This window comes from Hypomesus nipponensis, chromosome 7 (genome assembly GCF_054491055.1).
Source record: "Hypomesus nipponensis isolate SF chromosome 7, ASM5449105v1, whole genome shotgun sequence".
Classification (NCBI taxonomy): domain Eukaryota; kingdom Metazoa; phylum Chordata; class Actinopteri; order Osmeriformes; family Osmeridae; genus Hypomesus; species Hypomesus nipponensis.
In genome coordinates this window covers 5,139,081-5,166,411 of record NC_140367.1, presented here as the reverse complement: position 1 = coordinate 5,166,411, position 27,331 = coordinate 5,139,081, and the positions used below count along the sequence as shown (strand labels likewise).

Below are 27,331 nucleotides of genomic sequence, written 5' to 3'. Positions count from 1 at the left end.
TAAATTATACGCAGAATGCGCGTGTGTGTATGTGTGTGCGTGTCTGAGAGTAAGACATAAAATCTTTGTCTGGGTTGTGGCTGCAGGGTGCTAGCTCCTTCTAGACTCATAAAATTTGTATAACATTTTTATTGCTCCCCTCATCCCTTCCTCCTCTCTCTCCCCCCCCCCCCCCCCCCCCTTTCCTGCCCCCATCGTCTAGACAATTAGAGTAATGCACCTGAGGAGACTGTGATGGACGACCCCCACTTTGGAGAATTCGGAATCATTCAGCTGACTGGTCGAGGGCTGTCCTTAGCACTCTGCACACCAGCTGGCTCTAGCAGTATGACTGATTTGTAGGTGATGGGGGTGGAGGAGATAGGAAAAACGTGTAAGGGGAAGAAAGGAAAGATACTATTATGGAAGTTTTTGGTTGGATAGAGATGGAACCAGGAGACAAAAGACTGGTCTAATCACAGTACAATATTGACAGACATGTATGTCTTTTTTCATTATGCTTGTTAAGCGGAGAGAGACTCCCTAGCTTCTACACTAAGCTCAGAGGTTTGCTGTCTTGTAGGGGTCAGATGGCTTAGCAGTTAGGGAATCGGGGAATCGGGCTAGTAATCAGAAGGTTGCTGGATTGATTCCCGGCATTGCCAATTGAAGTTGTGTCCTTGGGCAAGGCACTCCACCCTACTTACCTCGGGGGAGGTGTCCCTGTACTTACTGTAAGTCGCTCTGGATAAGAGCGTCTGCTAAATGACTAAAATGTAAAAAAGTGTAAATGTAGGGGAGGATGCGTGCTTACAAAAGTGGGCGCATGCGGCTAGAACACATTGTACAGGTCGAGATTAAACATTGTCAGGGTGGCCTTGATCTGACACCACACACAAAGTTGTTTTCTTGTTCTCAACCTTCATGCTGTTCTTTGCCAAATAACAACCTTTACCCCTCTCAGCAGATGGGCCTAGTACAAGAACCCGTTTGTACAGAGACAAGAGCAAAGATTAATTTCCTCAGAAATGTACCCTATTATCATTCAAAGCATACAGTATCAATAATATGTCTATCCCAATACAGATGGAGAAAGAGTGACAAAATCTCACATTCAGATCATTTAACCAATCGATTTAAGGCTACTATTCACATGGTATGTTAGACTGAACGCAGCAGTCAAGTGTATGAAAGATCCTGTGACCAGACAGTCAGTACATTAACATCACACGCTGGGACATCCCCATTCAGCCTCATTGATTATATTGACGCTGTGGATTGCTCTCTCTCTCTCTCTCTCTCTCTCTCTCTCTCTCTCTCTCTCTCTCTCTCTCTCTCTCTCTCTCTCTCTCTCTCTCTCTCTCTCTCTCTCTCTCTCTCTCTCTCTCTCTCTCTCTCTCTCTCTCTCTCTCTCTCTCTCTCTCTCTCTCTCTCTCTCTCTCTCTCTCTCTCTCTCTCTCTCTCTCTCTCTCTCTCTCTCTCTCACACTGTCTTACACACACACCAGCCACAAAAATATAAAGTAACATGGCCATTAATTAATGTTTGTCGTGCTTTTCCTTTCACTTCTCAGAAAAAGAGAGAGAGAGAGAAAAAGAGAGAGAGAGAGAAGGAATGATGGAGTTCTCAAAGACAGAGTGAGAACGGGTGGTTAAATATGCATGAGCTCTAAGAGGCTCTAATTGCTGCCATTTTATCATCCAAGGCTCAGCCGTGAGGCTCACGATGAAGAGGCCAGTGCGGGGGTGGGGGGGGGAAATAAACATGGTAGAGGCTAGGATAGTTGAGGGGAGGCTTGAGGAGGCTAGGAAAGACTAGGGGAGCCAATTTGAAACTAGGAGAGGCCATGGGAGGTTAGTCGAGGCTAAGGGAGGAAAGCAGAGGCTAGAGGTGTGGTTAGACACTGCAAGCAGAGCGAGGCTAGAGAGGCTAGGGGAGCTACCGACTCCCCCACAGGAGTATCAGTAGCCTGGTTGTAGCCTCCGTGGCTCTGCTTCATCCTGGGCTGGGCTCAGGAGATGCTGGTAAACATGGCAGAAAAGCATCAGAATACACTCTCTCAGATACACAATCTGTCGCACCCGACCCAACTCAATGCCAGCCCCGACCCTGGGAGTTCATCCGTAAAACATTGATCTGTTAATGTACATCTGTCCATCTGTTTTCTTTCCACACCTGCCTGGTTGTCTGGATGTCAGAGCTTGACGTGAGAGCTGTTTCCACCGTCGTTACCTCAGGAAATGAAGTGGGGAGGAATAGGCTGGGTTATCTCACATCAGGGGTTGATTTTGAAGATATGGATGTGCCCTGCTTTACTCGCTTGTCATTTCCTGTCTGACCACAAAGAGGAAGAGCCACAAAGAGGAAAATAGATGAATGTTGGTTTGAGGAAGTGAGAAGATAAAAGTAGTGGAAAAACATAACGTATCATTTATTGTCCAAACCCAGTGTACCACGTATGACAGGCAGTGTAAAGTAAGATTTGAGAACTCCTCAGAGGAAAGCCACTCATTGTTCGTTTCTGTGTGCACACACACACAGACACACACACACGCACACACACAAACGCACATATGCTGGATGAAATATTCACTTGTCTCTTCCAGCTAAGTCACTACTACAGTTTGTTGTGAAGCTGCTCATTTATTTAGCAGGCAGTGTGCAGGGCGACCTATCTCCTACTGCGAGGACCCCTAAAGGCCTGAATGTCACACATCAGTGGGTGGTTCTAGGTGAATGGGTTTAGGCAGTACTGTGAGTTGGGTCTGGGGATGGGTACACACACACACACACATACACACATACACACATACAAACAGGAACATACAGTACACACACATACAAAACACACTCCTGTGCGTGGGAGAGTTGTTTGCCAAGCAGCAGGTGAAGTACCCTTGGAGAGATAGCTTTTTATGAAGCTTTAAATGCCAAAGCTGACAATTAGCCTACAGTATGAAAAATGCTTGTCAGCATCATCCTTCATCTCAGTATATGACACGACGCAATCTTAAATCAGAACATGCAAGACCAATTGCTTCTTAGTAGCATATCAAGTGCACAAGCTCTCCATGACTTCAGGTCCTCTTGCCCTGCTTCATCTGTTGTGCAGGGCTTTTATGAATGGCAGACAGCTCATGGCCTTTCTCTGTAGCCAGAGGGCTGTGGCTGAAAGTCCTCAGAAGGAGGATTCCAGAAATAGCCCTGCCGCTATTGTAGCATCTCTCTCGGGGCATCGTGGGCGGAGCCGAAGCCACGGACATCCCCTTCCTGTCGATAATCACATGACCCACAGCCCCCTCGGTCGTCTTGGCGATCTCACTAATGGAGGACGAGAGCTTTGTGAGATGACCTGAGGAGTGGGAGAGATGGAAAGAAAGAGAAAAATGGGGTCGATGGAAAGAGCCGGAAAGAGGGAGGAATTTAGTGCACGCGTGTGTGCATGTGTGTGTGTTTGTGAGAGAGAGATTTAGTTAGTCAGTACCAGAGTCCCCCTGGCTAGTTAAAGGTTGTGTAACACACAGCTGGTGACCAGCCTCTTTGTGGTCTTCCTGTCCTCTTCTGCCCAGGCTAAAGGCTGCACAGGACTATGACTGTGTCGGACCCCAGAAAGACTTTATATATGTATGCATGAGTCTGCAAATGTATGTGCTTGTTTATGGGTGTCTGCACAAGAGTATGTGCTTGTTTATGGGTGGTGGCTTGTGTGTATGTTTTCCAGTTTTAGGTAGCCTGTGTCAGCTATCATGTATTGTATAGGGCTGTGTGTGTGCGTTTCTGCTAGCTTGTGTGAGGTAGCGTGCATTTGTGGGTTTTAGGTATGCGTGAGCGACCTTTCTCCTCAGTCTGGATGTCGGCACACGTGTTTGTGTTTGCGTGTGTACGCATGCACACGTGTTTGTGTTTGCGTGTGCACGCATGCACACGTGGTGTGTGTGTTTACAGATGATACTATCAGTGCTGTAGGGAAAGTGTCTGGTGCAGATCCCCAACCATCCACCAGAGAGCAGGACTGGGCCACTGTGCTGTGACTGATGGGGTGCTGATATGGGCAGTTCCCAGAATCCCTTGCAACTCTATAACTCAGTGTTCTGTTTTTCCAGAAAACACTGCTGAGTGTGAGTGTGTGTGTGCTTGTTGTAAAAAATAGATTTAAAACCATTCCGTTGGCTACAGAGAGTAATGATAAGTGTGTGAGTGTGTGTGTGTGTGTATGTCATTTCAGAGAAAAGCCTTTTCTTCATCAGGTAGATGGATACTTCTGCTGGCAGGACAACAGACATGTGGAGGGGGTATATTGGAAGGGCCTGGCAGCTGTAACCTGCCATGGTCTTCCATCACAGTTTTACAGTGCTCCTTTAATTCAGCAGACGCTACCTGTGGAGAGGAAAGAGGAGATTGAAGTCATAAGCAGTATTGAGTTTAGAGGTAATAGCACTGGTTTGAAGGGAGTTCATGTCCTAGCAGCATACATACACGATGCTGCAGTAAGAGTGTGTGACTGCAGTAATTGAAGATTGTTCTTTCGACTCGTGATGCAAGGCTGTGTGCATTGTTGCAGTAAAGATGAGATTCAGTAATGTTAGGTTGCAGGCTGCGCCCCACCTAGACATGGTCTGCTAAATGATTAAATGTAGACATAACACTCTGAGTGGGATTGTGGTACCCCTCCCTCTCTCGGTCTCTCTGTGTCTCTCTGTGTCTCTCTGTGTCTCTCTGTCTCTCTCTCTGTCTCTCTGTCTCTCTGTCTCTCTGTTTCTCTCTCTGTCTCTCTCTCTGTCTCTCTGTTTCTCTCTCTGTTTCTCTCTCTGTCTCTCTGTGTCTCTCTGTTTCTCTCTGTTTCTCTCTCTGTTTCTCTCTGTGTCTCTCTGTTTCTCTCTCTGTCTCTCTGTCTCTCTGTCTCTCTCTCTGTCTCTCTGTCTCTCTCTGTCTCTCTGTCTCTCTCTCTGTTTCTCTCTCTGTCTCTCTGTGTCTCTCTGTTTCTCTCTCTGTCTCTCTGTCTCTCTGTCTCTCTCTCTGTTTCTCTCTCTGTCTCTCTGTCTCTCTGTTTCTCTCTCTGTCTCTCTGTCTCTCTGTTTCTCTGTCTCTCTGTTTCTCTGTCTCTCTCTCTCTCTCTCTCTCTCTCTCTCTCTCTCTCTCTCTCTCTCTCTCTCTTTCTCTGCTGAGGTTGTGCTGTCAGTGTCCACATAATTGTGACAGGACCAAGCTAGGAAGGAAAATCCAGTTGCAAAGATGACTGTGTGTGTGTGTATGTTCTCCTGCAGGCTGTTAACAGTCTTGTCCTCCATATGTACATTCTTTCTAGAAGCCTTAGCAGAGGACCAGTGGCTACCATGTCAGCTCAGACACCAGACACAGTCCAACATCCCACCATGCCAAATACTCCAATGCTTCACTCTTGAACCAGGTCTGCTTTTTCCACAACGCACACACACACACACACACACTGTCAACTTTTGATCTTATCCAGGATGATGAAGAAGGAATGAGCCAGCTGAGCCCCTCCCTCCCTCCCTCCCTCCCTCCCTCCCTCCCTCCCTCCCTCCCTCCCTCCCTCCCTCCCTCCCTCCCTCCCTCCCTCCCTCCCTCCCTCCCTCCCTCCCTCCCTCCCTCCCTCCCTCCCTCCCTCCCTCCCTCCCTCCCTCCCTCCCTCCCTCCCTCCCCTCTCTCCCCTCTCTCTCTCTCTCTCTCTCTCTCTCTCTCTCTCAAACACACACGTAGGCGGAGACTCCCCTGACCCCAGGCATCTCTATGCCACTCCCCATTACTGTCAGCCCCTTGTCAGCTGAATGGATGCAGCAGCCAGGAGATGTTAGTTTACAATGAAGAACCTGTCAGGACAGGGTTCTGAGATTTCATAGATAGCAATTACAGTCCAACTAAGTGATTAAATCAAGTAAAACTGTGTGTGCATGTGCATTCAAACTTGTGTGTGCACGCATGTGAATGTGCGTGCATGTGTGTGTGTGTGTAGTCCCCTCTTATGGTGAAGTGTTGTCTGAAGACAATGCAGGGACTGTCCAATCTCTAATTCATGAGACACCGCGTCTCTACTGGACTGAGACTTATATTTAGCCACCACAGTAACAAGGGAGGAGAGAAGAGGGAGGGGTGAATAGAGGGATGAATCGATGAAGAGGGAGAAGAAAAGTTGGAAAGCGAGAAAGAGACGAGAGGAGGAGGAAAGAAGTGAAGGTTGGAGGGTAGATATGAATGGAGGGATTGAAGACGGGGTTAGGGAGGGCTGGCAGGATGGACGACGTAGCATTAGTAAAGCACAGGAGTGGAGGAGGGCGGTGTTGACAGGTGACAAGCAGACTTCCATGTTCCCTGATGGATGAACTCCTGCCTAACCTGACACTCACTGCTCACCTCCGCTTCACCACGCTGTGCTCATGACGATCCCTCCAACAGTGACATTGCAGAGGAGTTATGAAACTCATCGTTTTTGATGAGGCAACTCTATCATACATTTCCCAGACCACGGGGATGTCCTCTTGGTGCGGTGGGAGGAGCATAGGCTTGTTGTGTACAGGAAGTGAGTGAGGCCTTGTGTTTCATTCATCTGCTGCTGCCGTGCAAAGCTCTGTTCTGTGACTTGGTCCTGTGCGTTACGTCATGTGCTGTAACGTAGCACGGTTTCTACAGCACATCCTGAGGCCCAAACAGAGCCTGTGTGTGTGTGTGTGTGTGTGTGTGTGTGTGTGTGAATGTGTGTGTGCGTGTGGGTCTTTCACATGAATGGCGTTTGGCTTGCCGTGACTCCGTTAGCAAAGCATCCTGGGAAGAAACAGCCCCAGTCACTGCCTGTCGGTTCATCTCTCGCTTTCCCTCTCTCTGCCTTCCCTCTCTCTCTTTTTTTTCATTATGTTTGTCTCTATTTCCTTTCCCCTTCTCCCTTTATGTCTCTTTTTCCCCCTCCCCTTACCCTCCCCCTCCCCTTACCCTCCCCCTCTCTGTCTCTCTCTCTCTCTCTCTCTCTCTCTCTCTCTCTCTCTCTCTCTCTCTCTCTCTCTCTCTCTCTCTCTGTCTCTCTGTCTCTCTGTCTCTCTCTCTGTCTCCCAACAGTCATCCAGTTACAGATGATTTCCCAGGGCTGAAAGGCTCTTAACAGCTAATTGAGGCCCTCGAAGCGTAGGCTGAGCTGTCCATCACACTGTCTGTCTGTAAAGAGGAGCTAACTCAGGACCCTTCCGGAACATCCATATTGGTCCATTCGACAGGGAGGGGTCAGGGGTAAGGGATCATTGGTCAGCTCTGCTCTGAGCCAATCACATTATCCACAGGCCAGCTGTCTGTTCCCACATTGGCGTGAACTATTACCGTGGGGCTGTGTTATGATTGTGTCTAGGCCCTGTTAGAGTACTTTTAGAGAGTAGGTTATATATTCATGTTCCAAAGAGGCATCTGCCTTTTGAATTAGTGTAGAGGCAGCATCCTTAGTATTCAGATCTGTCCAGCCAAGTAAAAAAACTGCACATGTAGGGACAGCTAATTAAAATTGACAAAATGTCAGGGCTGCAATCAGCCTATCAGGAAGCCCACAGAGAGGAGTTGTCACCGGGGTGGATAGATATCTGGTTTTATGGATGTAGTTCTGTGACCCCTGCCTCACTGTCCATAACTATTGCTAAAATAATATTATTAATGATGTGCTTTCCAAAACGATATATCGGGTGCCCCATGTGGCGTAAATCAAGTGCACTCAACGTTATTGAAAGAAAACATGATCTGTGTGGTTTTCTGTAGAGTGGAGTGGAGAGTTTCACGGGGTACTGCTGGTGGTTCACTGCTGCTTCACCAAGACAGGGTCTGGTCCTGAGAGGCTGCCATGGACCACAGAGAGAGAGAGGGGGGGGGAGATACCGAGTGAGAGGACGGGGAGAGACAGAGAGAGAGGAGGGGGAGAGACAGAGAGAGGGACAGCTGGAGGAAGAGAGATAGTGATCAATGGAGGTGATGAGATTACTGTTGATCCGTACCCGGGAGGTAACAAGGCCGCAAGGTCACGTTGCTTCTGATTTGATCAGAGGGGCGTCCCCTGTGGGAAGATGTGTGTGTGTGTGTGTGAGTGAGTGATCAGCCCCCCCCCCCCCCCCCCGACACAACATATGTAATGGTTGCAATTAAAGGGGAGCACAGGTCAAGAGTTGGAGCATGAATAAACACACAGACAAGATTATCTAGAGTATCTGTGTTCCTGCCCTGTGTGCCCTGGACATACACTACGCTGTAAAACTGTGCTGCTAGTCATCTGCTGGCGAGCAAACATTTAGTCAATAACCATTAGCCTCAACCAGCATACCCACCCCCACACAGGTGAAGGACTATCAATCTCTCGCTTAGTCAAACACACCCAAAAGCATTGGGCGCACCCTCACAGGAACACACACACAGTGACCAGCTGCACTCATGTTTGAGAGCAGCTTCCTCTCTCAGCACAGCAGGTGGCTGTTGCCAGGAGACAGGCATGATTTGAAAAAAATGTTTTATGCACTTTTCCCTCTCTCTACATCACTCTTATCTACTCTCTCTCTCTCTCTCTCTTTTATGTTCTCTTTCGTTCTCTCTGTTTTTGCCTTCCTCACTGCTGTTCCAGACTCTGTCTCTCACACCCTGCCACAATAAAATGTATTTTTCATGCATCTCTCTCACCTGTGATATTGTCAGCCTGTTGTATGTTAGTCATCAATATAGGCATACAGTCTGTTCATTTTTTCCATTTCATTCTTCCTAAACTCCCTCCCTCCCTCCCTCCCTCCCTCCCTCCCTCCCTCCCTCCCTCCCTCCCTCCCTCCCTCCCTCCCTCCCTCCCTCCCTCCCTCCCTCCCTCCCTCCCTCCCTCCCTCCCTCCCTCCCTCCCTCCCTCCCTCCCTCCCTCCCTCCCTCCCTCCCTCCCTCCCTCCCTCCCTCCCTCCCTCCCTCCCTCCCTCCCTCCCTCCCTCCCTCCTTCCCTCCCTCCCTCCCCTATTAGGTACTGGTTGAGTCAGAACTCTAATTCAGTCTCCTGGGACCAGAGGGTTCATCCATGAGAGACACTCAGATCCTGGAGTAGGGTGTTTGTGTTCCTGTCAGTGTGTGTGTGTGTATCTGTGTTCCGCTACCATGTGAGCAGAGTTGTGTTGTGTTGCGGCGTTGTATACATCCGTGTTTAAAGTTGTGTAGTCGTGTGGGCTCTCCAGCCTCCCACCACCTGTTGCTCATAAAGCACCTAACAACCTCCACTCACAAACACACACTTACACACAGTACACTCCCGTAATTGCAGCCAGTTTTAACTGCCATCATCCACCAACTGCCTCTGAGACAGAGGGAGAACGAAGAGAGAAGAGAGGAGCCATGATATTGTTACCAGGGGAGCCTTCTTGGTAAGGGACAGACAGAGAGAGAAAGAGAGAAGGCGAGAGACAGATAAGGAGAGAAAGAGAGAGAGACAGATAAGGAGAGAGAGAAAGAGAGAGAGACAGATAAGGAGAGAGAGAAAGAGAGAGAGACAGATAAGGAGAGAGAGAGAGAAAGAGAGAGAGACAGATAAGGAGAAAGAGAGAGACAGATAAGAAGAGAGAAAAATTGAGAAAGAGAGAGAGACAGATAAGGAGAGAGAGAGACAGAGAGAGAGAGAGAGAGAGAGAGAGAGAGAGAGAGAGAGAGAGAGAAGGAGAGATGAGAGAGGAGAGAAGAGCCATTACCTTGCTCTTTCTCGGCATCCGAGAGGTATCAGGTATTAGTGCTTAGTTACACTGATGTGGTTTAGACTGTAAATGCCCTCCTTCCAGGGGACTCTGCTTGGCACACAGGAGCGAGTGAGCGGAAGAGAGAGAGAGAGAGGGGGGGGGGGGGTGACAGAGAAAAAAAGAGAGAGGGAAGCTAGTGGAAGAGACAGAAGACAGAGACAGGTATTTAAGGAAGGTATTCCTGTGGAGAGCGACCCTTTGCCTTTGTGCTTTTCGTCGGAGACGTTTCCCTCTCCACTCTGAATGTTTCCTGATGGAGGGGTCTCCCGGCGGTGATGTCAAGTGAGACCTAAACCCCTGGAGAATGGCCAAGGAAACCCCTGGGAAGCCCCTCCTCTGAAAAGACCAATTGAACCTTTTCCTTGGGAGCCTTGGAGGGAAAGAGCCTAGAGGACATGTTAAGAGACCCTGCGAGGAAAGGAAACAAGAGCGCGGGGAGCAGTCAAAAACTCTCCTCAGGGAGAGCAGGTCTGTTTGAATCCCTAAGGGGGAAAGGAGCCAAGGCTGTGTTTGTCTTAGAGGAGGACAGACAGGGCAGTGTTTAGGATCCGGCTGTTAAGTCCAGGAGATGACAGAGGAAGGAAGCTCCTCCTGTCTGTGTGTCTCCTGGCAACTGTTTGAGGTGAGCCTTTGATGTCATCTTGTTGTTCACAACTGTATCCACCACCCTGGGGCAAGGATTCATCGAGAGGGGACTTCAAGTTTGCGTGCGTGCGTGCGTGCATGCATGTGTGTATGTGTGTGTGTGACATAAAAGATGATCACTTATTGATGTTGATTAGCCCTCTGGGCCTCCAGTATTAGTAATCAACTGCAGGCTGTGCTTCCTGTTTGCTTTATTAGTGTTGATGTTTTTCTTGTTGTTGCATTTGATGTTGAAATGAATTGTTGAACTGCATTGATACGTCTGCGTTTTATCTTTCTGTTTTTAATGCAACCAAACACACACTCACACACACACACTCTCCTTCTCTGTAGCTTGGTAAGATAAGATAATTCCTCTAGAGGCCTTCTAATGGGTAGAGGAGGAGAGAGGAAGAGAGAGGAAGAGAGAGGTAGACGGAGGGATAGGAGAGAGAGAGAGAGAGAGAGAGAGAGAGAGAGAGAGAGAGAGAGAGAGAGAGAGAGAGAGAGAGAGAGAGAGAGAGAGAGAGAGAGAGAGAGAGAGAGAGAGAGAGAGAGAGAGAGAGAGAGAGAGAGAGAGAGAGAGAGAGAGAGAGAGAGAGAGAGAGAGAGAGAGAGAGAGAGAGAGAGAGAGAGAGAGAGAGAGAGATGGTAAACAGAGGAGCAGAAGCCCCTGAGTGTTCCAGGGAGACAGGGGTCCTGGCTGTCTAAATAAGTCTGTTTCCTGGGCGTCTGTGCTGGAGCCTGGGGCAGCTCCAGGCGTGAGTCACTAAGCGGGTGTGAGCTCTTCAAACGCTCCCTCCCTCAGCCCGCTGCAGGGCAGAGCACAATGAGGGACCAAGCACAGACAGGAACCGGGGTTGAACAAGGAAAACAGAGGGATGAAGTCTGTGTGTTTTTCTGAGAGACGAGGAGGGGAGAGGAGAGGGAGGAGAGAGAGAGAGAAGAGGATGGGGTGGAGAGACGAGAATAAGAGTGAGAAATGAAAAGAGGAGAAGAGAGAAGGGGAGGAGAGTAGGATAGGAGAGGAGAATATAGGAGAAGCAGAGAGGACAGGATGCCAGTCAATCTACAGCCTCCCCTCAGAGTCACAGAGATGGTTGCCATAGTGATCTCTTTCTCGCCCATGCTGTATGCATCTCATTGACTGTGTCCCTCCCTCCCTCCCCCCTCCCCCTCCCATCCGTCCCCCCTGCCCAGAAGCTGCAGGTAGACGTGAGGAGGATGAACGTGACGTTGTTACGATGGTTCCGTGACGGAGTGGCAGCAGCTCTAGAAGTTTCCCCAAGACGAGTACACATCAACAGGCTCAACGTAAGACACACACACACACACAAAGGCACACGCACACAAAAGCACACACATGCATACAGACCAGAGCGCGACCTCACCTCTCCCTCCTTCTCCCGCCTAGGAGAGGAAGAACGGCATTGAGCTGTTTGTGTCGTCTGATAGGCCAGGAGCTACTGAGCCCCTCCCAGCGGAGGAAGTCATCCAATCGCTTAACGTCAAAACCCTACACCGCAGTCTGGGCCATTTCGGCATCACAGAGGTCTCCTCCGAGGTACATTTCATATGCCTGTGTGTGTGTCTGCATACATGTGTTCATGTGTGTGTGTACGTGTGTGTGTGCAGCATTCGTATTGCTAGAGCGTTTGAAGCCCTGTCCAGCATTGCTTGCTAGCTGATTTGCACTTGACAGTGAGAAGGTGCTTTGATCAGCTACCAGGTGCCTTGTCCTCTCTGAAGCTCGAGCGATGCTGGAGCTTGTTGTCCACACTGGCCTCTCTCTGTTGGTCCATACATCACACCAAACATCCATTTGTTTTGTATTCGATCTTTCCCTTTCTTTGTCCTTTCCCTCTCCTCCCTGTCCCCTCCCTCCCATGTACACACACACACACACACACACACGTGGACCCTGGTGTATTTACCGTGTGTAACCGTGTTTGTGTGTGTGTGTGTGTGTGTGTGTGTGTGGATGAATGAGCGGAGAACATTAGTGACAGGATATGTTCAGAAGACAATGTCCAGACAGCATAAAACAGTGTGTGTGTGTGTGCTATTGTCTCAGGACTAGGCTAGCAGGCTGCAGAGTCTCGTTAGTCCCTGATTAATCAAATCTCTCTCTACTTCTTCTCCCCTCCTCTCTCTCTCTCTCTCTCTCTCTCTCTCTCTCTCTCTCTCTCTCTCTCTCTCTCTCTCTCTCCCTCTCCCTCTCCACCTCTCTCTCCATATTAATGATCCCCACACATCATGTTTAATATCAGTGTCTTTGACTGATATTACACAGCTCACTGTAGAACTTGGTCCATTCAGTTAGAATGGACCAATTAGCCAGCTCGATAAATCCCCCAGAAGCAGGGATGGTATGAGCTGAGATGACAGTCAGGCGGGAGTGCTGGCTTGTATTCTACAGTATAACACCACCAAGAGAGGGTTAGTGTTGTGCATTTTCCCTTTTCTAAGTCACAATCCCCTGTCCCGCCACACACACACACACACTCTCACACACACACACACACGCTCAGCCCCAGTGTAATCAGGTCACATTAAGTGAATGAGCTCCTAATGGTAAAGGGCTGGTCTGGGGGTGATTAGTGATGTGTGCTGTGCCTGCAGAACATCCAACCTTCTCTCCCATGTTCTGGCTGGCCGTCCAGGGCCACAGACAGACGACTCCCTCCAGCCAATCTGCTCCAATTAGCGACTGCCACCCACAGAATCACAGATCAATATCTGGGGAAGGACCACCGGAGAGGATAGAGGGCCATGTGGTCTCAACCTGTATATAGGGCAGGGTGTGTGTGTGTTTGTGAATGGAGGGGAAATCCCTACTTCCGCTCCTATGCCTATCTCTTATCTCCCCCCCTCCCTCTATCTATATCTCTCTCCCTCATCTCTCCCTCTCTCCCTCTGTTACCCTAATGTCCTCCACTCACCTGTTTGGCTGCCGTGTGGTTAAGTGGGAGGAGCCGGGCAGTGTGTGGGTGGTGCAGAGTGCGTGGGCGGTGGGAGGATTCGGACAGGCCGGGAGCAGAGAGTCAGAGTGGTTTTATCTCCGGAGAGAAGAGGCGGCAGCTTACAGCACTGTACACCTGTCACTGAGAGAAAAAGAGAGAGAGAGAAAGAGAGAGAGAGAGGGAGAGAGAGAGAGAGAGAGGGGGAGAGAGAGAGAGAGAGAGAGAGGGGGAGAGAGAGAGAGAGAGAGAGAGAGAGGGGGGGAGAGAGAGAGGGGGAGAGACAGAGAGAGAGAGAGAGAGAGAGAGAGAGAGAGGGGGGGGGAGAGAGAGGGTGGGGGAGAGAGAGAGAGAAGAGAGAGAGAGAGAGAGAGAGAGAGAGAGAGAGAGAGAGAGAGAGAGAGAATAAGTGTGAGAGAGGGAGAGAAGAAGAGAGAGCAGAAAGGGAAAGGGATAGGCGGAAAGGAGGTGTGAGGAACAGAGAAGAGGAGGGAGGGAAGAAGAGAGGTAGAACGCAGAGAGGGAGTGGGAGGGAGCAGGTAAGAGAAACAACAGGAGAGACAGAGGAATGATGGGAGAGAGAGAGAACAGTTGCACATACTAGAACCCAATCAAGAAGCTGTTTTCATCACCCAGGGTGGGTTTGTTTATTGTGGCATGTGTGTATGTGTCAGTGTGTATGTGTGTGTGGTCTGTGTGTGTCAGTTTGTGTGTGTATCGCATTGTGGACCTGGAGCTGTGTGCTTAGACAGACACATGTAGAGGCTTTGTGTGGTTAGCCAGCTGGACAACTCTACTGCAGGTGTGTGTGTGTGTGTGTGTAAGTGTGTGTTATTCTGATCCAGCTCTGAACTTGTCCTCTACAGAAGAACGTTCTTCAGGACCAGCACGAGAGGGACCATGTTTGGACCAAAGAAGGATTCTACGCTGTGGTCATCTTCCTCACCATCTTCATCATCATCATCACCTGTTTGATGGTAAGCTGTTTACAAATCTCTGCATGTCTGTCTGTCTCTCTTTGTATCTCTCCTTTTTTTGCACACACACTCACAGACACTTACAGAGAGAGGCTAAGTCACTGATTCAGCTAAGGCATGCTTAGGAGTGATGAAACCAGCGAGCTTTGCATCTAGAAAATGACAGAGGAAGTGATATTGTGGCGTGTGACTGAGAATACACTCCCCCTCATTACCACACCTGCTGCTGACTGAGGAACAGAGAACATCATCTTCTGGCACAGGACATGACCCAGGGTAACTCTCAGTGTAGCTCAGTGAGAACCAAGCTTTAGCATTAGCATCTGATCCATCTGTAAGGAGACAAATTGTTTGTGAAGGTGTTACATATATGTATATAGTTGTGTGTGTGTCTTTGTAGAGAATCTTAGTGACAAAGGCTAAGCTCCAAGATGAGATCACATTTGACTGGTCCAAGGCTCTCACACATGATCCCTGACAAACCCGATTGGCTGCACCTCATAGCGGGGGCGGAGAGAGATCAGGGCAGGGTAATCCCTGACATCATCGGCCTCTAGAAGCCTTTGGAGAGCGTCTCCTATTGGCTGACATGCCAGTGGTTACCTCAGCCAGTTAAAACCTAAAGCACAAGGTCAAGGTCAAAGGTTAACTGACCTAATTCCTATTTAATGGGGGGTGTGTCTAAACCACCAGGCCTGGTTTCCTTTGTCACCAATCCTGGTCATCTAACTAATTGACTAATCTTTCACCCACACCTCAGTGCTGCTGTTGTACCCGTTTGGTCCACTGGGGGTCCCACTTGTCCAATGTAACATCAAGGGTCCAGCCATCCATGTTGTGCAGTACTGTTGGCGACAGGCCATTCTGGTCAAGGTCTCTGTCTGCATCTTATCCCCTCTAGCAGGGTGTCCAAAGAGTCGGGTCAGTGTCATGAGCTGTATGAGTGGGCTCTGGCCTTTTGCCCATCCAGGACAGTGATGTCACCACAGGGACTGTCCTGAGGTGACAGGTGTGTTGACAGCTCCCTGGCCATGCCAGGCTAAGCAGATTACTAGTCCTGGCTCCTGTCATGGCTTGGGTACGGCCTGGTTGCCAATGGGACACAGGTATATGGGGATGCAGATACAGTTCTAAACTTAACCTGACTGGAGATCTAGTATGAGACCATGTACACTATTGAGACGTATTGGAACAGACTTCTATATATTCTCCCTCTCTGTCTCTTTCTCTCTCTCTCTCTCTCTTTCTGACCCTGTCCCTCCCTACTTCTACTAATGCTCCCTTATAACTCTTTATAACTCCATTCCCTCCTGCAGGTCCTGTACCACCTGAAGGAGAAGGTTGAGTACTCTGACAGGCAGTTTAAGGAGACGCCCGCGAGCCGTCACGTCCACCTGACCCCTGTGGCGGTCCACGGCCCCGCCCCACCCCCGACGCCCCTCTTCCTCCCCAGCAGCATGGTGCAGGCCAATCCCGTGCCCGCACCTACGCCCACGCCTCAGCAGCCAATCAGAGCCTGCCGTCCCGTGCCCTCCACCCCCGTGCCCATCCCTGTCGCCAACGGCAACGCCCCGGCATCCAATCACGAGCTCAAGCCCTGCCTCTCCGCTAGCCCATTCAGGATGAAGTCTGCCGCTGGTCTGCAGGAGAGGTGAGACCCTAGCACTGACCCCTGACCCATGCACTCATACAGTATGACCTTTCAATCCCCATGCTGCATCTTGGTGGCATGGCCTTTCTCCATCTTTTAGACAAACTTGGTTTCCCGCTTCCTCACAGGAAATCAGTTGTGTTACCTTGGTAACTGTTCAGTGGGATGATGGGGAGGCTCACCTCGCTCTCATACCTTCATACCCTGTCTACTCAGGTGACTTGCTGCCAAATAGTGGACCTTGGGAGGGACAACGGCTAGGAGAGAGTGCAGTGAGGAGAGAGAGCAGTGAGGAGAGAGAGCAGTGAGGAGAGAGAGCAGTGAGGAGAGAGAGCAGTGAGGAGAAGGACCTTGTTAGTTTACTGACACTGTAATTGTTGTAGCAAAGCAGGTGTTTTCAGGAGCCTACGTGTGAACTGAGGAGTAGACCTCTTACAATATGTGTGTGTTTGTGTGTGTGTGTGTGTGTGTGTGTGAGGGAGATCTACTTCATCTATGGGAGCAGAGTTGAATGGGTCCACAGGTCATGGCGGTGTTTATACTAACTGAGGTGGGGGAATATATCCGGAACACTCTATCAGGAATGTTCCTATTAAAGAAATAGCAAGCAGGAACACAATGGAACAACATTCATTAGGCTGACAGGCTGAGGTTTAGGTTCCTATAGATACACATGGGAACTCTGCTCTTGGATATGATGGTTGGAGCGTTGTCAAGGTCTTCTGTCCCAGGGTGATAACATGATAACCCTGGGGGTTTCCAGGTGCGTGGAAGACAAACACGGCTACGTACCCGGGAATCTGGACAAGATCAATGACCTGTTTTAGTATAAAAGTTTTAGGACACTCCAGTCGAAACCTAGATGTGTAGTAAAGGAGCCGCTCGTGCAGTCAGTGACACTGTACCCTCAGGTCTGGTTCCAGACCCGCAGACACACCAGGACACAGACTGACAGGGTGGGGCTCGGCTACGTGTCAGCTGACTTCCTGTACAGGATACCGGCTACTTCCTATGTTGCTCCCTGGCTGATTGGACCTGGGATGTCATCCAGAGAGGGCGAGGCTCCTCCCACCTGCTCTGCCAGGTCCTAGAGAAGGACAGGGAACTCTGGCTTCGAAAATGTTTCGATACATTTACATACTAGCAGAGAGTCTGAGGATCAAAACTTGCCTGACTTTGTTTGTTTAGGTGGCAAGTGTTCTAGTAGGCAATAAGGCTAGGAGACTAGACACTGAGGCCAGTAGGTTCTAACCAATCAGAGCTTCGAGCATAGGAAGGAAGGTACTGTACACAGTGATTTGAGAGACAGAAGGGTCATTCTTTGAGCATGTTGTTGTTTTTCTACAACCCTGGGCCAACTCTGGGTGCTTTACACAGCTCTCTGATTGGCCCAGAGTAAACAGAGGGAAATTGAAGTGATGTGTACGTGCAAAAAGAGCAAAATCAAGAGAGAAAGATAATGTGATGGGGTGGGGATGGAGAGAGGTTAAAGAAAGGTGACAGATTCATGTATTGTCTTTGTATGCAGACCTGAACTATCCTCAAGGACTTTAGCTGTGTCAAGACTATCAGAAACCAAACGGATGTAGTCCTCCAGCCCAGGACAGCCTCCAACCTCTCTCCCCCTGTCCTCCAGTCCTCTGGCCCCAGACGGCCTCTAACCTTTCTCCCCCTGTCCTCCAGTCCTCCAGCCCCAGACGGCCTCTAACCTCTCTCCCCCTGTCCTCCAGTCCTTCAGCCCAGGACATCCTCTAACCTCTCTCCCCCTGTCCTCCAGTCCTCCAGCCCCAGACGGCCTCTAACCTCTCTCCCCCTGTCCTCCAGTCCTCCAGCCCCAGACGGCCTCTAACCTCTCTCCCCCTGTCTTCCAGTCCTTCAGCCCAGGACATCCTCTAACCTCTCTCCCCCTGTTTTCCTCCCCTTCAGCCCCGGACAGCCTCTAACCTTTCTCTGTACCCTCCAGGAGAGGCTCCAACGTGTCCCTGGTGTTGGACATGTCGGCCCTGGGGGCGGTGGAGCCCCTGAACTGTGGGGTGGTGACCCCAAGAGAGAGGGCCTGTCAGGAGTACCTGCTGTCGGCCGGCCGGGCCCTCACCCGGCAGCGGCTGCGAGACGTGGTGCTCCACACACAGACGCTGCATGCTGAGTTCGCTGTGAGTCACAGCCCCTCTGTCCGCACAGCAACCACCCAAGACACAACAGCAAACCGAGCTTACGCTCAACCTCAAAACCCCCACACCTTTTAGAACATTTGATTGCTTTTTGATTGCGTACTGTATACATTAGTGTGTGTGTGTGTGGTCTCACTGTTTTCTTGTCATTGTCATGACGATCTTCCTGATCCAACTGTTGTGTCTGTGTTTGTCTGTGTTTGTGTTTCTTTCTGCTTAAAGGAAATTCCTATGAACTTTGTGGATCCCAAGGAACTGGATATTCCCAGCCACGGAACGAAGAACCGCTACAAAACCATACTGCCGAGTAAGTCCACTGAACCGTACCACGAGACCTCTCTTTTTAAATCTTGGTTGGGCCTTCTGATCTGCCCAAGGTCAGAGTTCATTCTTTGAAGGTGCATTTAGCTCCAGGGCCTGTGGTCTCTAGGCCACAGGAACACAGGCAGGAAGTGTTTAGTGCCGTAGTTCACCGGGATGCCAGCCTACAGCAGGGAGAGTTCAGGGGTCAGAGGTTAACCACAGCAAGGTGAGACGTTCCTTCCTATGGTTACCACTGTCTGCTTCCATAAAACAATCTCTCTCTCTCTCTCTCTCTCTCTCTCTCTCTCTCTCTCTCTCTCTCTCTCTCTCTCTCTCTCTCTCTGTCTCTGTCTCTCTCTGTCTCTCCCTCTCTCTCTTCCAGTGCACAACCTGATTAGCTCCTTATGTAACACTGAGAGCTGATTGGCTGCTGGCTCGTTATCAAGATCCTGCTTGGGACAGTGCTCTTCCTGCTGCACTCAGAGCGGGGCGGGGGTGGAGGGGCGGGGGTAGAGGTTAGGCGGGGGGGGGGGGGGGTTCCTTCCTGCCGTCTAATGTGTGCAGTAAGGAACCCCTTGCCATGACCTGACAGAACATTAGAACACAGGAACACTCTGTTGGCTTTGGACCAGGCAGGGAAGGAACGGTCAGACGGTTTAGAGTAGAGGGATGGAAGGAGACGAGCTGGGAGGTCTGAGGGAGGAAGGGAAGGTGGGATAGAGAGATGGAGGGAGGTGTGAAGGGAGCGAGGGAAGGGGAGATGTAGGGAGACATGGAGGTGTGAGGGAGGAAGGGAAGGTGGGATAGAGAGATGGAGGGAGGTGTGAGGGAGGAAGGGAAGGTGGGATAGAGAGATGGAGGGAGGTGTGAGGGAGGAAGGGAAGGTGGGATAGAGAGATGGAGGGAGGTGTGAGGGAGGAAGGGAAGGTGGGTTAGAGAGATGGAGGGAGGTGTGAAGGGAGCGAGGGAAGGGGAGATGTAGGGAGACAGGGAGGTGTGAAGGGAGCGAGGGAAGGGGAGATGTAGGGAGACAGGGAGGTGTGAGGGAGGAAGGGAAGGTGGGATAGAGAGATGGAGGGAGGTGTGAAGGGAGCGAGGGAAGGGGAGATGTAGGGAGACAGGGAGGTGTGAAGGGAGCGAGGGAAGGGGAGATGTAGGAAGACAGGGAGGTGTGAGGGAGGAAGGGAAGGTGGGATAGAGAGATGGAGGGAGGTGTGAAGGGAGCGAGGGAAGGGGAGATGTAGGGAGACAGGGAGGTGTGAAGGGAGCGAGGGAAGGGGAGATGTAGGGAGACAGGGAGGTGTGAAGGGAGCGAGGGAAGGGGAGATGTAGGGAGACAGGGAGGTGTGAAGGGAGCGAGGGAAGGGGAGATGTAGGGAGACAGGGAGGTGTGAAGGGAGCGAGGGAAGGGGAGATGTAGGGAGACAGGGAGGTGTGAAGGGAGCGAGGGAAGGGGAGATGTAGGGAGACAGGGAGGTGTGAAGGGAGCGAGGGAAGGGGAGATGTAGGGAGACAGGGAGGTGTGAAGGGAGCGAAGGAAGGGGAGAGAGGAATGTGAATCACAGGTAGAGTCACTCAAGTGACAGTACACACTCACCCACAGCCATACTGGTAATCAGTGTGCCCCCCCCTGTCACACGTATCTAGATGAGATAGGTGTGAGAACAGAGAAGGTCTGGCTGTCACCTCGACTGTTTCTTTCTTTCATTTAATAGACATTCTTGAGAGCAGCAACAACAAAAACTGTGTGCAAGGTTAAGCAGCAACTCCCTCTCAACTGTGTTGTGTGTGTGTGTGTGTGTGTGTGTGTGTGTGTGTGTCATCTGTAGACCCCCACTCCAGGGTGATTTTGAGGACCAAGAATGTGTACAACCCACTCAGCAGCTACATCAATGCCAACTACATCAGGGTGAGTCTCAGCTCTCAGCCCTTCCTCTCGTACACACAGCCCACGCTGCTTCCATCATCCATGACATCTCCGCTCTGATCACTGCTGTCCCCACATCAAACATCTCTTTACTCACATCAGACATGCCAACTCATTATCTAACTGATTCTCAGCCTAAATTAGACAGGTGGTCTCAGTCTAGGTTAGGCGGTTCTCTTAATTCAGTCTAGACATCTCCACTTAAATGAATCCTGTTCTCCTAATGACCGCTATTTACTTTGGACAATGACACACAGTGATGGCATGATTGATGAAGTAGTTGGTTTGTTTAAACGATTGTTGCCTGTTGGATAAACAATGAACGCTTTCTTATCAGATAATGGATCTGTGGAAGAATGTGGAGGAGAGTACTGTTTATTTAGTCTCCACAGAGAGAGGATGGGAGGAGAGGTAGGTGAAGGGGAGCTGAGGAGAGGAAAGTGGAGGGAAGGAGGGGAGACGAGAGGAACTAGTGAACTTACCTCATCGAGGCTGGAGAATTTACCTCCCACAATGGACTGACTTCCTGTTACAGGAAAACACAACAACCAGATTTCTCTTTCACCCTGAGGGGAGTCTATTGACTGTGACACCACAGTGATGCAGCCAGGGTGGGAGGACGTATTGAGTGTGACACAGGGCCAGATTAATGCCCGGGGAGTAACAGGATGTCATAGCTGCCTACATACAAATATGGAGCTGAGACAGTTGTCTTAGTCACTCTACAGTCTAGACATCTACGATATTCCCTCAGTCACACAATACCTGGAATAGACATTCTCTTATATGGAAAAAAAACTATTTTAATTTGGAATTTCAATCAAAGCCATGAGATAAGAACCATCCGCTCCAACTGTCTTGGTTTGTCAGTTGAAAACCATGAGCGTGCTGTGCTCTCTCTCCTCTGGGTGTCGCCCTGCGTGACAACCTCCAGTACGTCGTCCACAGTGAAACACAAGCCACCACACTCATAACACACATCAGACAGTGAATCAGGTTGATTTACTGTAACCTCAGCCAATCAGTTGCCATGTTGCCCACGAGGCGCTGTGATTGGCTGTAACCCTTTCCTTCCTCCTGGTGGTGGCAGGGTTACCTAGGAGACGAGAAGGCCTACATCGCCACGCAGGGGCCGATGATCAACACGGTCAACGATTTCTGGCAGATGGCCTGGCAGGAGAACGCACCCGTCATCGTCATGATCACCAAGCTGAAGGAGAAGAACGAGGTCAGAACACGCACTTACACACACACATACACTTACACACACACACACACACTTCAACACACACACACACACATTCGGTGTTTGTACTCTGTTCTACTGTCTTTCAAACACACCCATGTTCTTGTGTGTGTGTGTCAGAAATGCGTGCTGTACTGGCCCGAGAGGAGAGGCATCTACGGCAAGGTGGAGGTTCTGGTCAACAGTGTGAGCGAATGTGACCACTACACCACACGCACCCTGACACTCAAGGTAAGCTCTCCACTCTGTATCCCTCGCTATTTAACATCAACATCTTTTTACCTTTGTTGAGCTGACCTCATTAGTGTGTGTGTGTGTGTGTGTGTGTGTGTGTGTGTGTGAGAGCAGCAGGGGGGCCAGAGTCACGTGGTGAAACACTACTGGTACACGTCCTGGCCCGACCATAAGACCCCTGACAGCGCCCAGCCCCTCCTTCAGCTCATGGCCGATGTGGAGGAGGACAGGCAGGCCTCTGGCTCTGCTGGACCCGTCATCGTTCACTGCAGGTGGGACCCTCACTGCACCCTGCGACACCGTACTGCCCCCAGCTGCTGGGTTACATCACAGGCCTCTGGCTCCATCAAAGGGGCACACGGCATGTCTCTGAGACGAGCCTTGGAATTGGCTAACAGCCGTCTTTATCCCTGTTTTGCAGTGCTGGCATTGGTCGGACAGGCTGCTTCATCGCCACGACAATAGGCTGTCGCCAGCTACAGCAGGAGGGAATGGTGGACGTGCTGGGGATTGTCTGTCAGCTACGAGGAGACAGGTGAGCAGACAGAGAGACAGGCAGGTCAGGTAGGGAGGTTAGTAGTACTACAGATATACAAGCCAGCTCTAGATTTAATAACAGGTAAACCTCCCTGAACCCAACTCTAGGTCTGTGAGTGAGTGAGTGAGTGAGAGAGAGAGAGAGAGAGAGAGAGAGAGAGAGAGAGAGAGAGAGAGAGAGAGAGAGAGAGAGAGAGAGAGAGAGAGAGAGAGAGAGAGAGAGAGAGAGAGAGAGAGAGAGAGAGAGAGAGAGAGAGAGAGAGAGAGAGAGAGAGAGAGAGAGAATTCATTTGCACAGAAAGCTCAAATGGCTGTTAAACCATGTTGATGTCAGTACATAGACAATTGAAACTGGAAGCATCATTAGATTGTTAATATGAGTAATGAAGGGACTACTGAGAAGCCTTTGGGAGACTAATTAACATAGAGTGAGAACATTGGCAGTTAGTCTCTCCTAAAGGAGGAAAGTGAGAGAGAGAGGGAGAGAGAGACAGAGACATTAAATTGCAGTTATGATATTAATGCAACTTAAATGTCTTGTTGAATATTTCTGTGCATGTCTGTGTGTGTGTTTCTGTATGGCTTTGTGTGTGTGTGTGTGTGTGTGTACAGGGGGGGCATGATCCAGACAGGAGAACAGTATGAGTTTGTCCATCACGCCTTGAGCCTCTATGAGAGCCGCCTCTCTGCAGACACTGGCCAATGATTGACCAAAGGAAGTTGACACCGGATTGGCCAGCTTTACCAGAAAGTGTAAACCTTTCATAGTGGGCAGCTGGCTCCTTGGAGGCTGACTCCTGAAGGAGGAAGTGAGGTGTGGATGGGCAAAGGCGTCTATCAAACACAGACAATCGGAACTGCTGTAGAGTCAGAGACAGAGGCGGGGACAGAACGTTTCTTAGAATGGAATGTATCCTTTCTTCTTCTCTACTTCCTGTTCTAATTCTTCTAATACTTCTATTTCCTGTCTCGTGAGAAGCTTGAAGTACCTTGTGAAGGACCTGCATACTTTACTGCTTGGCCAGTTGCTCTGTGTGTACTCTAGTCTAACCACTCTCTACTTTGTCATGGAGACAATAGGGTTTTCTTGGATGCTATGTGGTTGTCATGGATACTCTACGATTGTCATGGATACTCTGTGTTTGTCTATGGCGATGGTGTTATAAAGTAAGATACATGTAGAAATAGCACTTTGTTTCTGTGACTTTTCTGTGAGAATTGTTTTCAACAATGATTAGTACAGAGTCACAAAGGGTATTAACGTGAACCAGACTGTTAGCTCATAGCTGGGTGGTAACACCTGTTACTGTACGTTAAGATCATTCAACGGTCCATGCCAAAGCTTGTTTCCATTTGTACCTGCATAGTCCCACCCTAGAATGTCCTATCATCATAGCATCATCAGTGGGTAATATCTCAGTTAGCTCCAAGCTCCAGAGGTGCAGGTTTCGGTGAAATTGTTTTATTGACATGAACAATTCACCACTGCTGCCTACCAGCGTCAGCCACTGTGAAAGGCGTGTTTGGACGACGATGGTGCAGTTCTAATAACATTCTCTGATTGTTGTGTCTGTTTCATCGCAGAGTCGTGTAGATATATATTATTATTTTTATACAATATTGACATGTTTTGATATGTGTGCAACCCATGATATTTGCATTAGGCTGTGGTAGAATGGAGGTTCCTCTCTGACTGGCTGAATGGTTTAAATCATCAAGACATTTACATGTTCTCGCTTAAAACATTCAGCTCACTAACGACTGTTAGTTGAACCGCTAATCCAATAGCTAGAGTCACATAGTGTTGTCTAAACCACAGATTATCCAAAGATAAGAACTGGACTTCATTCCATAGAATTCCAAAACTAAGTGGAAAACAAAGGGCCCCTGTGCCCTGTCTTCCCCCTTCTCCCTCCTCCCTTCTCTTTCCTCCCTTCTCCCTCCTCCCTCCTCCCTTCTCCCCATCTCTGTTTTACAGCAACAAACATGCACTCATTTCCTTATCTCTCTAAGTAGTCCCACTTTTTCGGAAATTCTTAATCTCTTCAGTTCCTACCTTCACTATCATGTGTTCACACCTTGATTCATTCACAATACAATAATTACACAATTAATATATTAATAATATTAATATCCACTCACAACATTAGACTTCAAAATTATCTTAAATCCTCATGCATTCACAAATCTTATTCTAAACGTGTTCACCCTGCCCTATTCCTCTAGACTGTTTGCAAATCCCCTAGAGGGGTATCCAGCACTGAAGGTTGCTGTGTCTAAATGCTTGTCTTCATAATCGTGTGTATACATTTAGATACACAGTATGTATAAGTTGAGGAAAATGTACTCGTTAAAGTGCTATTAACTTTTATGTGGACAGGCTTACTGTATCTTCAAACCACATAAGAATCTAGCTGCTAAAACTGGAAGTGTTTGAGTCTAGATTAGGTGGAAGGGGTGGAGGAGGAGGAGGAGGACAAGGAGAGGCGTGATTGTTGTTTGACATCAAGGAACATTTAGGTCACCTGTTTTTGTATGTACTGATGATTTTTTATTATTATTTGTGATACAAAAGGGTTTTTGGAATAAAGTATATTTGTCTACTTATTATTATTACTTACAAGTAGTTAGCAGGTAAAATGCACAACGTGTCAGAACTGGTTGGTGTTTGTTTTTACTGATGAACAGTGGTGACTGTAGTACTAGAGAACTGTATCCACTGTGTGGCCGCTACAGGCCTTCAGACCTGGGACAAATAGTATTAGAGATCATTTGAAAAATGTTAGGTGATCGCTTGAGTCTGCCTGGCATGTACAATAGGTGGGAGGTATCGATTTTTAGGACTACACCATTCAAGATCAGTCAATCACAGATAATGTATTTGAAAAAAGTACAATTTGACCCAGGTTTGAATGCCATACTAGCCAGTATATTCCAGTCCTTTCCTATGTATTACTAATTAACATGAATGTTGTGATCGGTTCACTGTCCAGCATAACCAATATCTAATTATATACTCTACCTATCACTATAACCTGTACATAGGACTAAATGTATGTCTGGATGTAGTTGAGTGGGGAGTGAACTTGCGACGAGCTGGCTTCAAGGTCAGCATCACCTAAAAGAACGATTCTAGCTCCCACAGTACTTATAGAACTGTGATGGGTTTGAGAAAAAACTTGAACTTTGCTCTTGAACCTGTGTATGATGAAGATACAGAATAATTACAATAGGAAATGTTTGAATGCTCGACTATCTATGGGGCTTGTTTGGACGAGTTGTTGACAGTCTACATTAGCTACAGAAACCAGACTGAGGTTGGGTTCTGTTGAGATTCTGTTCACTTTACTGGTTCTGACCTAGTTCAGGTTCTGTTGAAAGAGGTGTCGTCTCTGTGGACTGATATTTCCTTGTATTGTGAAGATCTCTGCTACCTTAAACAGACAGAAAATCAGTCTGGTCGAACCTACTCTGCTATGTACTGTGCTGCTCTGTACTGTAATATATTATACTGTACTGTACCTTACTGAACTGAACTAAACTGTACACTCTACCTGTATCACTCTGACTGTATAGTCCCTACTGCCAATAAAGACTAAACTGTTTTAAACTACTTGTGATATTGTTCATAGTATGTTGTTCTTGGTACAAGGTTATTTGAATATTAACACTCGGAAAAAGGAACTGAAAGTTCAGAAACGTTCTGCTTGATAAGCATGGGCCAGGAAGGGGTAAACAGCTGGTTTTCTGTGGCGAGAGTTTGAGACAAAGACAATGTCACCACATCCTATAGAAGCACACCAGAACAACATTTAGATTTACATTTAGTAGACGCTCTTATCCGATCGACATGGACATTCTCCCCGAGGCAAGTAGGGTGATGTGCCTTGACCAAGGACACAACATCATTTGCACGGCCAGGAATCAAACCGGCAACCTTCTGATTAATAGCCAACTCCCTAACTGCTCAGCCATCTGACCCCCTGATAATCTTCTTGTTCTATCACTTTCTTCTTCCCTAGAACATCCACACCACAATGAGTAAAGAATTACACTTAGTAGAAAACACTTGCAATGTTTGAAATGTCATACAATTAACATAAGCCTACTACTAAATAACAGAAATTCTCTCACACACAGTAATGGGCATACTGCACATTCACCAATATGTAATCACAAGCCATGGTTAACTTGTGCAGCGTAGTCTTCGACCAATTATTATCTATATAAATATAATTCCCACATAGGGGAGGGGGGAAGGGGGGTATGGAAAGGGCAGGAAGGAAAAAGGTGTGTGCAGCCCTGAAAGTTGTTCAAACCACAGAACAAAGCCTTTTCATGCACTCCTACTTGGTGAAAGTTAGAGAACCACACAACCAAACTGCTCCTTTTAAAAGAGACTTTTCCGACAATAGCCAATCAAACTTTTGGCACAATCAATCCTTCTATTTCATACAAGGGAGGTATACTCAGTATTCATACTGTATTTGGACACAATAGTTGACAGTGTTATTGTTCTGTTGCCTTTCCAAGGGTCCAGGTCCCTGTTTGAGGAGTGAGTCACAGCAATGTAGAGCTGATTAAGGATATCCTGTAGGGACTCAAGTATCGGAGTGTGTCTCTGATGGCTGCCAGCAACCGTTAGACACCAGTCCAGTTCACCTACAGGAGTTACGAGTGCGGGGTGCAGCTGAACTCCGCTTCTCTGGAGAATTAAACCGTTTTGTCGGTGCTGCAACCGATGGATGTATAGATGAACCGAACGGACTCAATGAGGACATATCATTTTTAAAGGATTATATCATTGGGACTATGGTTTTTAATGAGCCTTTGGATGTATTGCATGTTTTGAGCGTCAAGGATATACAAGAAGAATCACAATGCTGAAGTGTAAAAGTATTTTTCTGTTTCTCTGTGTGTTCTCAGGGATACTTATGGTGAGCCATAATGTTTTTTTTTATTCCTTCTTTACATTACTTGATGCTTCT

The 27,331-nt window shown here is 48.7% G+C and overlaps 2 protein-coding genes across 5 annotated transcripts in view; both read left to right on the top strand.

Annotated features, from left to right (window-relative positions):
* ptprr (protein tyrosine phosphatase receptor type R) overlaps window positions 1–25,956 on the top strand; it is a 28,921-nt gene extending 2,965 nt beyond the window's left edge. The window contains exons 3-14 of the mRNA XM_084701982.1: window positions 11,538–11,651; window positions 11,752–11,901; window positions 14,164–14,274; window positions 15,591–15,925; window positions 17,889–18,078; window positions 18,319–18,403; window positions 20,229–20,308; window positions 21,417–21,554; window positions 21,693–21,803; window positions 21,921–22,078; window positions 22,228–22,341; window positions 22,956–25,956. Coding sequence (XP_084558108.1) covers window positions 11,538–11,651; window positions 11,752–11,901; window positions 14,164–14,274; window positions 15,591–15,925; window positions 17,889–18,078; window positions 18,319–18,403; window positions 20,229–20,308; window positions 21,417–21,554; window positions 21,693–21,803; window positions 21,921–22,078; window positions 22,228–22,341; window positions 22,956–23,049 — 1,680 coding nt within the window. The 3' untranslated portion in view covers window positions 23,050–25,956. The remainder of the gene's footprint in view (window positions 1–11,537; window positions 11,652–11,751; window positions 11,902–14,163; window positions 14,275–15,590; window positions 15,926–17,888; window positions 18,079–18,318; window positions 18,404–20,228; window positions 20,309–21,416; window positions 21,555–21,692; window positions 21,804–21,920; window positions 22,079–22,227; window positions 22,342–22,955) is intronic.
* A 758-nt stretch (window positions 25,957–26,714) lies between these two features.
* ptprb (protein tyrosine phosphatase receptor type b) overlaps window positions 26,715–27,331 on the top strand; it is a 59,315-nt gene continuing 58,698 nt past the window's right edge. For all 4 annotated transcript variants that reach the window (XR_014762433.1, XM_084701269.1, XM_084701268.1 and 1 more), the window contains exon 1: window positions 26,715–27,280. Coding sequence is in view for 3 of the 4 variants with exons in the window: in XM_084701269.1 (XP_084557395.1) it covers window positions 27,224–27,280 (57 nt within the window). In the remaining variant the exon portion in view is untranslated. The remainder of the gene's footprint in view (window positions 27,281–27,331) is intronic.